The following is a 17,576-nucleotide window of genomic DNA, read 5'->3' on the forward strand; positions in this document are numbered from 1 at the left end:
TTTGCTATTTGACTAAATATGAACTACAATCTAATTCGCATGTATATGACATTTGTTAGCGCCGGCACAAAGGTATGACTAAGGGTTGGATGCCGTTTAAGTCCTGTTACATTGATGACAAGGCAAATGTTCGCAAATCACCTCTATTGCCTCAAAAAACAATTGCATCTTAAATATCAAAGGACCGACGTCCACACTGTCACAGCACGTTGAAATACAGCAACGACGGCAGACTAAAATTTGTGACCGACTGGGCTTCGAACCCAGACCTCCTGCTTACTAGAGAGACGTTCTGATCACTGCAATATTATTTTTTTTTAAATGTCTGAGAAGACTTTCACACCAGGTAGGCGGAGGCAAAGAGGACAGGGGTCGAAGAACCGAGGCCTGGCCACAATGCCTCTCCCATACCTGTCACTGAGCAGCTGCATTATTCCCATGTATTCCATGTTTGCACCCGTATATTCTTTTAAATTGTAGAACAAAATTGAAGTAGTAATTTAGGTAAAATAAATTACAGATTGCCGTCTCCAATGGCGTGCGTTCCTTGTAGAACATAACTTATAACAATGGAAAGGGTGACGGAAAAATACACAACAAATATTCATTCAGAAATATATTCACATTTTAATTTATTATGCACTGGATGCATATGAGGTCTGTAAGGAAGCCATATATTTTTCAACAAATAAAAGAAATTTCGGAGCCGGTGGGGTTTTGCCAAATTAGAACAGTTCTGATTTTAGATCCAAAGTAAAAGAATATTCCAGGAACAAAAAAAGTGAAAGAATAGTATTCCTCTTCTAATGAATAAAACTGCCCACCTCTTTGTAGCCCACATAAAGCAATAGATAAAAAATTTAAAACCATTCCTTATATTTGTTATTCTTCTTCAGCTTAAAATGTTCTACTGCAGTATAGAACATGTACTCTACTAAGTTCTAAGTTTTGTTTTTTATGACGTAAAACACAAACTGTCCCAGAAGCCATGAATAACTGTTATTCTTTGCGGACGGGTAACATTTCCAGTTGGGTTGTAAAGCTTCAGTTATCGGTATTTGACTTTCTGCAGTGCTATTGACAGTGCTAATTTCTTCCTAGTCCAGTTCCAAATTCTGATTCTATTTTCACATGAGAAGATGTGCACTACAGTTTCTACAATCCATCATTTGTCGCCGTATGGAGATGGTCTCAATTTGATTTTCCATAATCGTTCCGCTGTGGGTATGGTTTCGTTTACAAAGTCGCACCATACGGCACTTACTCTAGTTGGTATAATTTTATTGTTGATATTTTTCCAAACGTTCCTCCAGTTTTTTGTAGGTTAAGTTACCGGAATTGGTTTGTGAAGATGATGTCTGGTAATATAATCATAAACAGTTCTAGTGTTGATTTGTGCTCGTGGAAGTCTTATACAGCTCCAATCGCCATAGTAATCTAGGCTGGCGTGCTACATTAACAGGAGCGTTCCTATCCCCAGGATCTAATGAGAGGAACAGAAGTTTCGTGATGCCTGTCTTAGTGGCATGTATTAGTTTAAAAGCACGTCTTTAATTCCAAATCCTCCGTTTTGCCTCTGCAAAGTCGCCGTGTTGAAGGATACTTTGATGATATTTTGTTACCACACATACCAAGAGGCTACAGCTTATGTTTTTATGTGCAGTGACCTGTCCGACAGTGGACACTATGATGACACAGTAGTCAACCTCTCTGCAGCACCTATCTACACACGCTCCTCATCAGACGCGAATTCCCATTTTTGCCGCATACCACATGCGCGGTAGCCCCCGGCCATTGTTCCACTAGATTGCGTCCATACTGTATTCCCGCGAGGGTCGGACTATGTCGTACGTCTAGCACTGAAAACTTTCGATGACCCGTGGAGACCCAAATAATTATACAGAATGTTTCAGGAGGAATAGTAAATATTCTAGGAGATGGTAGTATAGACAAATTGTTGAAATAATGACATATAACATGCGTCCAATTTTTATTGAACATACAGATAGCTGGGTTCCATGGATTTTCGTTTCGTATGTTGGTCCTTACAGTACCCAGTTGCCTACACTTCGTTGAAAATGAGCTTCCAGCGTCATTGGAAGAGGTTCATTTGGCTACAAGAATGCGTATGTTCCTCCAGCATGACGTGACTCTTGCACATTCTAGTCGTCAGGTGACACATTATCCAAACCTAACATTTCTTGGAAGATGGATCATTAGATATGGGCACTTTTCTTGGCCTTCAAGGTCCCCGGACCTTATCTCTTTCGATTTTTGCCTGCGGGGATGGTTAAAGGCGAAGTCTACAAAGAAAAAGTAAACCCAAGAGCCGATTTGATCGTTCGGATTATGAATAGTGCAGCCCTCATAAAAGAACGCAAAGACGACCTACACGTGGTGTTATCAAGAGAAGTCAAATGTGCATTGAAGTTGGTGGGGGAATTTTTGAAAATCAACATTGAATGTCCTCGTTGCCTTTGCTTTGAGTTTGTTAGGGTTACGTACTAACAGCTGTATCTCTGTACACAATAAAAAGTGGACGCATTTATATGGAACTTTTTTATGCAATTCGTCTGTTCTACCACCTGCTAAAATATCTAATATTCCTCCTGAAACACTCTGTATATGGATATATGTGTGGTGTCTGTTCTTTCGGACATGTCCGAAAGAAAATGCTTCATGGCATTCTGCAACGACCTTCGATCTAGTTGCAGGGGCTGATACAGATTTCAGAGCTGCTTGGCTGTCTGAATAAAAGTAGATGCTACGATTTTTGTAGGGTCTACTCTAATTCTCCTCCGTGCACATGCTGATAGAAGATACTATGTAATACTGTGGCCATCTTCCCTAAAGAGATTCTAGGCAGTACACCAGACCAGGTGGTTTCATCTGTTTTCGACCTGTCAGTATACCACTATATTATGTCTCCTGAACGGTGTAGTGGTTCGTTCTTCCACTGCTCCCTGCTTCCAACTGTTACATGGCAAGGTTTATTGAAACAGCTAGAAGTTATTGTATAGTTAGTCGGCATTTCCCCAGCCATCGCCATACTGATTTGGGATTCCGTATTTTCTAACTATATCCAGTTATTTACAATTTTTAGCCTTCATGTCCCTGCTGCGGCCTCCATTTTAAGCCACAGGTGTAAGGCGGGCATGTCTAGCCTGATATCCATCCCAAGAGTGGATGTCCTGCTAATTCCGTCTGTTTGTGAAAGCAGGCCAGTCTCTGCACTTTGCCAGACTCCCTAGCAGCCACCTTCTGTTCAACTTTGTTCATATTATATGACAATAAATTATCATTGGTATTTTTGCAGAGGTGTATATCCAGTACGTACTGGATTTAGACCCCAGTTTACCCTACAGCAGCTTCTAGTGCTTATAAGATTATCTTTCGCAGTGGAATATATTCTTTATGTGAGGTGTTCATAATAGTTTTCCATCCAGGGCTATCTCTAGATACACTACAACCCTCTCTAAAGTTGCATCGAGAAACATAATTTTTCAGTATATGTGCTGGACATGCTTCCCCATAAATAATACTACACCAATTTTGGTGCTGCTTTCTTTAAATACTTTTTCACAATGTTCAGTGCACACAGGTTTAACAATACTATCAAATTTTCTAAGTCTTACTTTGAATAAATCGTCTACTTATTCTTTTCAAGAGTAGTCTCTCGCATTCAGCTCATCTATGAGTTCATTCACCAATAGGTTCTTCATCTCTAACCATTTACTCGAAGGTCGTATTACTAGTACCCCCTCGACATCGAGGAAGATACAGAGAGCATCCAGAAAGGGTAGTGCTTTTTCCACCTTCCCGACAAGTTGGTGAAGTGTTACCTCACATGATTTGCTTCATAAGTATTATGAAAATGTGGCAGTTCATAGATAAAATTACTTATTCACAACAACAAAAAAATATGTCGGCAGAAAATAAAAGTGGCATTATGAATTTGGCAGCACCGTAAGGTTTTTCGCTTTGACACTAAGGGTTACTAAAAGTAGCAAGACGAATTTTGCTAAAGCGTTGTCTTACCATTCCCTCATTGAATTTGTATCTGCCTGCTTGTAGTTCTGCTACAAAAGAATTAAAAATCTTGCATTCAGCAAGTCTCGAAAGGCGAACAAAGGCAGCGTGCACCTGATAGTCAAACACGTTACCTAGGAGCTAGCGAACAGGTGGGGGTCTTTGACGTACTTACTGGCTCAGTAGCCGCTATGGCAAATAAATCGCAACATGAGAGATGAGAGTAGTTGTATTTCCCGTGTGGAACCACTTTCGTTGACTCAAAAGCATTAACTGATATCTCTTATGTCACGTCTCAAGAGAAAATCACTTACAGTATTCAATTGAAATGACACGATAATATCAAGTGAATTTAGCAGGATAGTTCTGTGCCATCAAAGAAGTAACTCGTCAGTCACAGAGTTGCCAAACATATTCTGCGCTGTTGCCATGTTTCAGTTATAGTGCCAGGAAGGATACCAGCTGATGTGTTCTGTGAGTGACCTCGGAAGTGACTATAGCTTCATCTCAAAGTTGCGGGTGGCAAGGGCCGCAAGATACTCATTATATGCCCATGAGTCTTATTCGCGTTTCTGTAACTAGGTATAGAGGCTAGAGTGCAATTACTTGTAATACATCAATGCACTGAATGCAAACTAAATGTCATATATTAATAACTGTGACAATTATTTGTGTTTTACTGTCTTAATCGGATCGAAACCCTGAAAGTGTATTCACCAGACGCGATTCACAATTTTGGAGCTTCTCCAGTGGTTGAGTTGGCAATGCCTCTTTGCTGTACAATATTGTTATTAAGATCACTGTCATTGGCACATCCACCAGAAGACAGGTGTGGCCTGGCTTATTGTTGTCAGCTTTCCTGACGGATATTCTGCCTTTGCTCGAAACGTGGAGACTTAAGGTGAATTCGAACATTCCATATGGCGAAAATTTGATGTTTCTATTCTTCCAGCTCTAACATACAAATAACAGTTACAATAAGCGGCAGAAAAGTGCCTGTGAACCAGCAGTTAATGATGCAATCATAATTAGTGGAATCTGACAAATTCCATCTGTCATCTGATAATTGTGAAAACTACTTTTTCATCTTCACAGCATCGCAGTATGAACTCAAGGGTTTCATAGAATACCTATACTTAATTTCGTTTTGATCGTTTTCAATGACAGTAGGGGAGGAGCAAAACCATCTGACTTGAAACATACTTTTCCAGTGGGATTTGAATCTTTGGCTACAGTTGCAATAGCATGTCCAGTGAGGTATCAAGAATGTGAGCAATCACTCATTGCTATAGTATAGCCTAGGGCAGAAAGAAGCAGGTTTCCGACAAAGTAAACGATGAGAGACACTGTCGCTGTCACTTATTGAACAGGAATTGTTCAGAAAATTACAATATCTAGTGAAATGAGTAGGTTGATACAGCTCCAGTCTGGCACTATCACTGAGTTGCCAAACGTTTTCCAAATAGCACTTATGATATAAATGTGTGTGTGTGTGTGTGTGTGTGTGTGTGTGTGTGTGTGTTCTTAGGACATTTCCGAAAGAACAGACACTGCGAATCGAAATAGACAGACTTCTTAATCAATTAAAGATTGAAGGACAGATGTCTTGGCTGTCATGGGCATTAAAATAGAACAACAGCGTCTGATGAAAATTTGTGCCTGACCAGATTCGAACCCGGAATTACAAAATTTTAATACCAAAATACTGCATCTCGGTTCTTACAATAGTGCAATAGGTGCGTAATGGTTAGATGTAACTGAAGAGAGACTCCAACTCGCATTGTAGTTAAGGGCGAATCCCAAGCGCATGGCGACGAACAATTGGGAGCGGAAACTTAATATCATCAGAACCTTGTTGAAGGACCATGACATGCAATCGTTAGACTGACTGCACAAAATTCAGATTATAAATACATACATACTTAGAAAAATATATTATGTCGGAGCAGTCTCACCGATACTGCAGGTCACTGCACATAAAAACATAAGCTGTAGCCTCTTGGTATGTGTGGTAACAAAATATCATCAAAGTATCCTTCAACACGGCAACTTTGCAGAGGCAAAACGGAGGTCTTGGAATTAAAGACGTGCTTTTAAACTAATACACGCCACTAAGACAGGCATCACGAAACTTCTGTTCCTCTCATTAGATCCTGGGGATAGGAACGCTCCTGTTAATGTAGCACGCCAGCCTAGATTACTATGGCGATTGGAGCTGTATAAGACTTCCACGAGCACAAATCAACACTAGAACTGTTTATGATTATATTACCAGACATCGTCTTCACAAACCAATTCCGGTAACTTAACCTACAAAAAACTGGAGGAACGTTTGGAAAAATATCAACAATAAAATTATACCAACTAGAGTAAGTGCCGTATGGTGCGACTTTGTAAACGAAACCATACCCACAGCGGAACGATTATGGAAAATCAAATTGAGACCATCTCCATACGGCGACAAATGATGGCTTGTAGAAACTGTAACGCACATCTTCTCATGTGAAAATAGAATCAGAATTTGGAACTGGACTAGGAAGAAATTAGCACTGTCAATAGCACTGCAGAAAGTCAAATACCGATAACTGAAGCTTTACAACCCGACTGGAAATGTTACCCGTCCGCAAAGAATAACAGTTATTCGTGGCTTCTGGGACAGTTTGTGTTTTACGTCATAAAAAACAAAACTTAGAACTTAGTAGAGTACATGTTCTATATTGCAGTAGAACATTTTAAGCTGAAGAAGAATAACAAATATAAGGAATGGTTTTAAATTTTTTATCTATTACTTTATGTGGGCTACAAAGAGGTGGGCAGTTTTATTCATTAGAAGAGGAATACTATTCTTTCACTTTTTTTGTTCCTGGAATATTCTTTTACTTTGGATCTAAAATCAGAACTGTTCTAATTTGGCAAAACCCCACCGGCTCCGAAATTTCTTTTATTTGTTGAAAAATATATGGCTTCCTTACAGACCTCATATGCATCCAGTGCATAATAAATTAAAATGTGAATATATTTCTGAATGAATATTTGTTGTGTATTTTTCCGTCACCCTTTCCATTGTTATAAGTTATGTTCTACAAGGAACGCACGCCATTGGAGGTGGCAATCTGTAATTTATTTTACCTAAATTACTACTTCAATTTTGTTCTACAATTTAAAAGAATATACGGGTGCAAACACGGAATACATGGGAATAATGCAGCTGCTCAGTGACAGGTATGGGAGAGGCATTGTGGCCAGGCCTCGGTTCTTCGACCCCTGTCCTCTTTGCCTCCGCCTACCTGGTGTGAAAGTCTTCTCAGACATTTAAAAAAAAATAATAGTGCAGTGATCAGAACGTCTCTCTAGTAATCAGGAGGTCTGGGTTCGAAGCCCAGTTGGTCACAAATTTTAATCTGCCGTCGTTGCTGTATTTCAACGCGCTGTGACAGTGTGGACGTCGGTCCTTTGATATTTAAGATGCAATTGTTTTTTGAGGCAATAGAGGTGATTTGCGAACATTTGCCTTGTCATCAATGTAACAGGACTTCAACGGCATCCAACCCTTAGTCATACCTTTGTGCCGGCGCTAACCCATGTCATATACATGCGAATTAGATTGTAGTTCATATTTAGTCAAATAGCAAATGGTCAGTATACAAGTATGCAGGCCGGGGTGGCCGAGCGGTTCCAGGCGCTACAGTCTGGAACCATGCGACCGCTACAGTCACAGGTTCGAATCCTGTCTCGGGCATGGATGTGTCTGATGTCCTTAGGTTATGATCACTTAACCAAGTGCAATATGGAGTACCTGTGTAATGAGTCATTCCAGCTGCATAGCTAAGGGTAAGATTTGTTAAGCATTTCATTGCAGAATTAATGTAATACCCACACGATAATCTCTGCAGTCATACTGTATTAGGAGCCCGCGATTGGAGTAATATGTTCGTTGAATCGGATTACTCAAGATGAGGCCAAATAAAGACAAGCGATGATGCCACAACACTATCTTTACTTAAGTAGGTAGTCAGCGCTAAATTATGTGCGCCACCATTAACGCTACTGTAAGCAGCGTGACTCTCAGTGATTACAGGTTCGTGATGTTTGTCAAGAATAGCGGAAAGCACCTCTGAAGTTCCATTTGCATTACGACTAGGATGGAGAGAATGCTAAATAACAGTAATAGGTCACCCAACGAAGAGAAGAGTCCACGTATTGTCTCAAGTTCTTGCAGTTTGATATTAATGCAGTTCCCGATAGTTTCACACTAACAGGTTCTTTTGGCTATCGAAATACTCATATGGGAATCATAAAAGTGTAATTGCTAGAACGCTCAACTACCTTAATAACACCTCATTCTGGATTGAATACGACTTGGAAAGCGACGTTAATTTGACGTTTTCATCCATCTCCTGACGTCTCACTGAATGATGTCTGAAGTGCACGCACAGTTGTGTTGCCTGCCGCAAGGATTCTGTGAAGTGTTATGGCAGCTGGCAGTCATTGCTGAATACACACATGTGCAAATATCCTCACTGCTCTAGCGGAACTCGTCTTTGTTGCATTTTTTCCATGCCGTAATTAGCACAATAACATAAGGCTTGTTCTGCTGATGAACTTGATGCCCACAAGTCCTTAAATAAGAATCTCCTAGCGTGAGTAATACATGAAAGGGAACAGACTGTTGGACAAAAGAATGGACAGCTCCCTGCTTTTGGCGTTTCCGATAGCGCCTACGATAAGAATCTGGTGTCATATTATGCTTCAGAACTCTAAACTGTTTATTTTTTTACTTCATACTAAAACAAAAGTTGTGATATGAGAAGAGGAAATGACTTATATACTTCTCAGGAACTTTAGTTTTTCGTGTTTATTTTCTCACTTCATATTAAAACAAGGGCGTTAATATGAGAAGAGGAAATGAAATATACGCTTCCAAGACATAATATTTCCTTGTGTGCTATTACTGCATACATGAAAGCCCTGCAATTAATATTTGTATGTTGGATAAATTTTGATATCACCTCACATTCCTTTGTGAGAAGGTTCCTCTTTTCTTGGGATTCAAATAGAGTGGACATTTCATCACTGGTTAATATTCTGATGACTAATGACATGATACCCATTGAAATTGCTCCATGGCACCTGTGAGTAGAGTCTCTCGTTGGTTACTATAAGAACACGCAGGCAGTGATATCCGCTTACTGCGGTCAGAGCCAAGGTGATTTCTTTCTGTTTAGGGCGAAGCGTCTGCTGCAGCGTCCACACTCAGCCAACATAAACAAATCGCGGTGGCATTGGCCACTACTAATCGCTGCACTTGTCGCGAGCCTCGACAACAAGAGCGCACTGTCTCTGCTAATGATACTATGGAGTTAATACATCTTACTTAACGTAATACGCAGGACGTGGGATGGGTAAAAATTCAGTTTGTAACTTCCCTTCGCATTAAAATACTTTACAGTCATATTTGATGCAATATTTATTGTTGGTTGTCTCCCTAATGTTAATAGTATTGATTCAGATTGAGCGTTAACACGAAAACACGCACACACACACACACACACACACACACACACACACACACAAACAGTCATTGATTCCAGTGAGGGTGACAACTACTGTGTGTTGAACAACACATGCACCAGTCAGTTCCTCAGTTGGCGTCGAGTGGATGAGATTTTTCAATTACCTTGCATTGCAAGAATTGTAAGGAGGGGACTGAAAGTAAATGGACTTGTTGTATGCTAAAGAGCTGCGACAATGCAAGCTTGACCGATTATCAGATAATTGTCCACATGGGCTTTGTGGACGAGTATACATTTAGTAACCAACCCACCCAAGATCATTACGTAAGATTTCTCGAGGGCGTAGGGGAATTGATTTCATTAAGTCGTCGACAGTGTAGCGTGATGGTTTACTTCCCACAATACATTTTCTATATTCGTCCAAAGGTCGCTTGCATTTGTAGGGACACATGGCAATGACCTTGTTACCTCTGCCCACATTTTCTCTATCTGGTTGATGTTCGGTGATCGTGGAACAAACGGCAACAGCTTTATCCTCTCTTGGCCCTGAAACCAATCTCGCACTGCTCTACTATGATGGATGGTTCTCTGCTCCTGTAAATACATTTTTATCTCGTTAGTTCATTAACGTATTTGTAATAAGCATATTGGATTATTATTTTCCACAGTGTTTAAGAATTCATTCCCTGTCATAGATAAGTGATCTGGATTCAACATTCCGATTAAGAATGTGGTTCACCCAGTCTATCATATGATGGGAGTCGTAGTCGGATATCCACATTAAGACTGACTGGCTGAATCCGATGAGGACGATCTTGTATCGAAATGAAATTACAGAAATCAGATAATTTGAACGTCTGTATTGCAACAATGCTGCGCACATAAATTCCTATGATGGAGTAACAGCTAGCTACTGTCTAAGAAAAAGTGAGAAATATGTCTACTAGCAGCAATGTAACGTCATTATAACCCATATTTATGTGATGGAAATACTGAATCGAACAATACACATCTATTTCAGTGGAGGGAAGATACACCATATCGGGTTTGCTGATGACATAATGACAATAATAATAATAATAATAATAATAATAATAATAAAAATCCCGTGTGGCCGATAGGGAAAACCCTCCCCCATATGGGTGGTACCGAGGAAATCAAATACTTGGGATGAACCAAATACTAACACAATCCTGGATAGCTAATCAATCTGTTGAACCCAAAATCCAGACACATCTGAGTGAAAATCACCGCTACTCTGGTCACCGTCTGTTAGCTCAATGAGCTGGGCTGAAAATATTTGCTTCCAAAGGCTTCAACACTCTCTGGTCCTGTCTGGTCCCTGTATCACCCAGGTCAAACCAATGAAACACAAGAAAACATTAACTATGCAAGAAAAGGTAACTTTACCCCAGGTGGTACACAACCTGGCCACCGATAGGCGGCAGTTGGATTTTCACACTCTGGGGAGTCCAGGTTAGCACGGCAGAGAATATCGAAGATCTCTGGTAAATTTCCCTACAAGCAGAAAACATTCATTTAAAAACTAAACATCAATACATTGATCCAAACAAGAAACCTCAATAATCTCACAAAAGAAAACGACCGCCAAAAAATTCTCATCCTTGCTCTTCAAGAACCACGATTAATTGACAATTAAAACTTGCATTACGGAAACCATGGCATCTTCAAGAGCAAAATACAACAAGAGGTAGTGAAAGGCGTACCAATCTTCGGCACTGCATTTCTCGAGCACAGATCTATCATCAACTCTGTCAAAGAAATCGCATCCATCAACAATCGACTTATGACTATGCTCATTCAGAGCCCCTATAAAAGATATACACTCGAAAATACTATGAGCAAAATTCACCAAGATGACGTGAAAATACTAATGGGAGACTTCAACTCTCTATTGGGGACAGAAAAAACCTGTAGAAAAATCATTGGTACAAATTCAACACACCAAAATGCTTAGACCAACGGCACACATCTGACTGACATTTGCCAACAATTCAACCACAAAAGAATGGCTTCCCACTTTAGGAAGTAGCCTGTTCCCAAGAAACATGTTTGGCTACCGGGTGCAAGCTGCTTTCGTTCGCCTTTCGAGACTCGCTGAAAGCCAGATTTTTAATTCTTTTGTAGCAGAGCTACAAGCAGGCAGATACAAATGCAATAAGGGAATCGTAAGACAACGCTCGAGCAAAATGCGCCTTGCTAGTTTCAGTAACCCTTAGTGTCACAGCGAAAACCTTACGGTACTGCCAAATTCATAATGATGACATATTTTTTGTTGTTGTGAATACATAATTATATCTATGAAATGCCACATTTTCATAACAATTGCGAATGGTACAGGAAATGAAGTAAATACAGATCTTTTCGAAGTCAAAAGTCGGTAATGTCCTACTAATTCGTGTTAAAATAGGCTCAATCGTCTTACAGATACTTAATGCTTTATGAAGATAGTCTGCCATCGTGTTGTTTCTGTAGTAAGCTGAATTTAATTTGTATTAATACAGTGAATATTTTAATTGGATTTTCCATTAGTTTACTAAACGCAACAGTAATCATCAAAGAGAAATTAATCAGCAAAAGAATTTTCTTTCACGATATCTAAAACGATCTGACAATGCTAAAGTTGTTTACAAATTCTACGCCAGTAGAAACCTACTGGTTCCAACGATATCATTATACCAGAGTAGTTTTAAGAGTATTTTCGTCTAGAAATGAATTGCGTTGACGGTTGATCGATCAAGAGCGGGAAAGGTAAAGCTTTACGAATATATGGCGAGAGGGACAAGTGCTTCAGAGAGGACTTCTCTATCAAAACAAGTGCCTGGGAGACGACTTTAATTTCAATCTGCTGGATAGTTTTGTTTCTCAAATCAAGAAGTGCGTTATCATGCAGTAGCACATGTGATGTAGTTGTGTCGCTCGATTTCCTTACGCTGAGACCGAAAGGTGTCTCAGTTGTTGGCAACAAATTCCAGCTGTGTTGCACACAGCCCTTGGGGCAGAATCCGTAGCCCAAAACACACTTTTGGAGCTATCAGATGTAAAATATTATGTTCACACTAGTCTTTGCTTGAGTTTATGTCTATTGGAGGGGCTCAGCCTTTCATTTCTTCTTAGGAAGTTAACGATAAAGGCATCATAACACGTCACCAGTAACAGTACTGCATACGAATGCTCAATGAGCAACCTGATGACGTTCAATAATAGTCACTCTGTTGATTTTTGTTGCTTCGAATTAGAGCATGAATGCAAATGTCGCATGACGGTAAAATGGTAATCTATCACATATATCAGTAGTCGAGACTTCCTTAATGTGGAAAATCATTCATACCAGAACGATCTTTGTTGAAACAAGAATATCTTTTTCTGGCGTATTTTTCCCAAAAGCACTCGCTCCACACACAATTCAAATCTTTCTAGCTGCCTCCTCTGCATTCACCCCTCTGTTATACCAAAAGTATACGTTGTGTTGCAGATATTACACGTATTTCCACTTGCGACTCAATTTTACAATGCTTAACTGTAGTTCATGATTTTCAAGTATGCAAAACCCAATGCTTAACTGCAAGATGATAACTAGAACTTCAAATTCGAAAATGACAATTGACACATACACTGACAGCGTGGCGCCGCGTTCACATGGGCGGCGCCGGATTTCAGGCGGCGGGTGGTGTCTGGCCGGTGGCCGGTAGCCGGTAGCCGCTGCAGTGCGAGGAAACGCTCGAGCGTAAGCTGTTATGATCGCGATGCAGCCATGAGCTGTCCTGCGGAATTGTTTCTGGAATACTTGTTATTGCTGGTGGGTAGAATGTTAAGCGAATTATCTTCGATGTTCAGTCAGACACATAACTTTAGACCGACTGTGGTAAAAAAAAAGTACAGTTGGACTCGAACAGGCGACTATAAGTTTAGAATGCACAACGCTTGCCAGTAGACCACGGGCTCACATAATCCGACAACGTCTCGGAAGTAGACAACACTTCCTCCTAACACTTCCGCATCTTACAGTGTTGCCAGATTGTGCATATGGCCGGATTTAGAGTTGTCAGGGGCGGTTAGTTTTATTGGCCACCTTAAGTGAATGACTCGGACTTAGTCTCTGTGGCGGCCGGCCAGCGATCATTTTTATTGTCTAAGACTGTACCTCTTGTTCCATATCTTTCATATTTATCTTGTAGAGATATGGAAAACCAAACAATGGAAAATACAGGATGGAATAATGACAATGTTGTGTAAAGATAGATTGCTACTCATCATGTAGTAGAGATTTTGAGTCACAGATAGGTACAACAAAAACATTGTTAAACAAGTAAGCTTTAGGCCAAAAAGGCCTTCATCAGAATTGAGCAAAAAGAAAAAAGAAACACCCCACATAGACACACACACACACACACACACACACACACAAACAAACACAGATCACACACACATGACCAGGGTCTCCATCCGCTGAGACCAGACTGTAAACAGCAGCACATGATGGGAGGAGCAGTCTAAATGATGGTGGTGAGGGAGGGGGGAGGAGGGTGAAGCAGGGATCAGAAAAGGAGGGAAGTAAAAAGACTGCAGGTGTGTGTTGGTGGAATAGAGGGCTGTTTAATGCTGGAGTGGGAACAGGGAACAGAATAGACAGGTGTAGGACAGTGACTGACAGAGGTTGAGGGCAGGAGGGTCACAAGAGCATAGGATACATTGCAGGGGGAGTTCCCACCTGGGCAGCTCAGAAAATCAGGTGTTGGTAGGAAGCATACAGATAGCACGGGCTGTGAAGCAGTCATTAAAATGAAGAATGTGTTGGGCAGTGTGCCCAGCAATTGGGTGGTCCAGCTGTTTCTTGGCCACAGTTTGTTGGCGGTCACTAATGCAGACCGACAGCTTTGTTGGTGGTCATGCTCACGTAGAACACAGCACAGTGGTTATAGCTTAGCTTGTAGATCACATGGCTGGTTTCACAGGTAGCCCTGCCTCTGATGGGATAGGTGATGCTTGTGCCTGTACTGGCACTGGTGGTGGTGGGAAGATGTGTGGGATAGGTCTTGCATCTTGCCTATTACAGGAATATAAGCCATGAGGCAAGGGATCGGGAGCAGGGGTTTGGTAATGACGGAAGTGAGTATTGTTTAAATGGAACATTACTATTGAAGGAGTGGGAAGGGTAGTGGGTAGGACATTCCTCATTTCAGGGCAGGACAAGAGGTATTTGAAACCCTGATGGAGAATGTGATTCAGTTGCTCCAGTCCTGTATGGTAATGAGTACCAAGGGGAATGCTCGTCTGTGGCCAGACAGTGAGACTTTGGGAGGTGATGAGTGGCTGTAGAGATAAGGCAAGTAAGATCTGTTTCTGTCCAAGGTTGGGAGGATACAGTCTGTGAGGGCCTCAGTGAGGCCCGTGGTATATTTCGAGACAGACTGCTCATCACTAAAAATGAGACATCCACAGGTGGCTTGGCTGTGTATAGAAGGGACTTCTTGGTATGGAATGAGCAGCTGTTGAAGTGGAGCTATTGCTTGTGATTGGTTGGTTTGACATAGACGGAGGTACTGATGTAGCCATCTTTGAAGTGCAGTCAGCATCAATGAAGTGGCTTGTTGAATTGAGGAGGACCAGGTGAAGTGAACTGAAGAGCAAACAGCTGGACCACCCAGTTTCTGAGCACGCTGTCCAACACCCAACACAACGTTCTTCATTTCAATGACTGCTCATTGTGGAAAACACACACACACACACACACACACACACACACACACACACACACCTATCCCCTTCCCTGTTCCCACTCCAGCACTACACAGCCTTCTATTCCACCAACACACCCACAGCTTTTTTACTTCTCTTCTTTTCATATACTCGCTTCAAGGATAGGAAAGTCAAGGCAAAGGGAACAGAACGTTCAGAAGAAAAAATAGCGTGTAGGTAAGGTTGTAACGGCCAAGATTTGACTTGCACAGTGCCAATAATAGAAACTTTACAGTTACCAAATCAAAGATAATATAGCAAAAAACTGAAAAAGGATCATTATGTGCAGATAGAAATGTAAGTTTACAGATTGAATTAGAGGTGTGGATGGGAACTTAAAAAGGTGAAACATCATGTTAGAGAAACACTTGATTAATGCAGAAATGTTTCATAATAATTGAGAATCTACATTTTACTGTTGCTATATAGTGATGATTGCCTATTTTGATACCATTTTCTCTTATTTCAGATTATAAATTCTTAGGAGTGATGAAGGCGATGTTTCCTGATGTTCCTATTTTGGGGCTAACAGCTACAGCAACTGCTAAAGTGATTACAGATGTCCAGAAAATGCTCAATATTCAAGGGTGCCTCGTCTTGAGAGCTTCATTTAATAGGCCTAATTTGTATTATGAGGTAATATTCAGTTCCCTTACACATACATATCACTTTTTTTCATGATGGTATAACAACAGTATTGTGAAAAGGATAGATTGCCACTTGCCATATAGAGGAGATGTTGAGTCACAGACACACACAATGGAAAGACTGCTATACATTTTAGCTTTCAGCGAAAAGGTCTTCGTCCGAAGTGGGAAACACACACACACACACACACACACACACACACACACACACACACACACACAAAGAATCTTCAAGGATTGAACAAAAGACACATGGGTGAAACACAGGTTGCTTTATTCACACCTAACATATTGCAAACATTAGAAGTAGGTGAACAGATATCTGTAAGCGTTTGACACCATAATAAATTGTCAATGTGATCATATGGATCATCGTCACAAATATGTGATTAGTTCATGGAATATTTGAATAATAGAGCACAGTATGTTATTTTGGATGTCAGGTATTCCATTTGGTGAGCAGACATTTCAACTCCAGCTCAGATTATCTAATCCTATAACATTTTATACTTGATAAAACAATGTAACCAGGCACTACTGAATTTGTTTTTAATTTTAAAATATGAAAATTCAAAACAAGATCACGATGATTTGTTGTGCTGTTTTATTTTTGTGTAAAACGTGGACCGGGTCTACCCACCATTGTTATTTTTAACTCGATGTAACCAAATGTCATCTGTTCAACATAGAAAAGCATGGCCTTCAATGTTGAACCTTTATATAGGTTAGGCAGTTATGTCATCTTTTTCTGTGTCTGTCCGAGAGTCTAGCCAAGACAGGTGATTGTGCAGTGGTTTTTGTCTTGGTTAAACCATTAGCAAAAATTTGGAACACTCGCTGTGGATTCAGGAAGATCCTCAGACATCCCACATCATCATCTTCAGAGAGAAACTGGGCTAGATGGTGTAGTGGTTATCATGGTGGACTTACATGTGGGAGGATGGCAGTTCAGATTCGTTTCTGGGCATCATGATTGGATTCCAGGGTTTCCGAAAATCAGATGAGACAAATGTCCAAGTACTTCCTTTGAAACATACTTTCTAATCCACATTTACATCTGTACTCTGCAAACCATTGTGAAGTGCATGGCTGAAGGTACTTCCCATTGTACCTTCCCATCCGTTCACTTAGAGTGTGCAGGAAAAATGATTTCTTAAACACCTCTGTGCACGTTGTAATTAATCTAATCTTGTCTTCATTGTCTATGAGAGCAATAGATTTATTATTTATATTATTATTTATATTCCTAGATTTTTCATTGAAATTTGTTTCTTGAAGTTTTGTTAATAGGCTTTCACTGTTAATAGGCTTTGCATTTATGTTCCGATGTCAATTAATTTTTTTCCCTGCATCTCCATGATTTATTTCCATGTGTCAAGCAAATCTGTCACAGTTTGTGCTACTCTTCTGTATATATGATCAATATCCCCTGATAGTCTGGTTTGGTACAGGTCCCACACACTTCAGCAATACTCTAGGATGGGACACAACCTGCTTTGTTATGATTGAGCCTCTGTGATCATTCATTTTGTATCCCATTTTGTATCCCATTTTGTATCCCAACAAAATGTGATGCCCAGCTATTTGTATGTTGACTGAATCCAGTTGTGACTCATTGATATTGCAG

The 17,576-nt window shown here is 40.4% G+C and overlaps 1 protein-coding gene across 5 annotated transcripts in view; it reads left to right on the forward strand.

The window, feature by feature from the left end:
- The window catches only part of LOC126236063 (ATP-dependent DNA helicase Q1-like), a 156,084-nt gene that overhangs the window by 65,075 nt on the left and 73,433 nt on the right, over nt 1-17,576 (forward strand). For all 5 annotated transcript variants that reach the window (XM_049945111.1, XM_049945112.1, XM_049945113.1 and 2 more), the window contains one exon: nt 15,772-15,938. In XM_049945111.1, coding sequence (XP_049801068.1) covers nt 15,772-15,938 — 167 coding nt within the window. The remainder of the gene's footprint in view (nt 1-15,771; nt 15,939-17,576) is intronic.

This window comes from Schistocerca nitens, chromosome 2 (assembly GCF_023898315.1).
Source record: "Schistocerca nitens isolate TAMUIC-IGC-003100 chromosome 2, iqSchNite1.1, whole genome shotgun sequence".
Lineage (NCBI taxonomy): Eukaryota > Metazoa > Arthropoda > Insecta > Orthoptera > Acrididae > Schistocerca > Schistocerca nitens.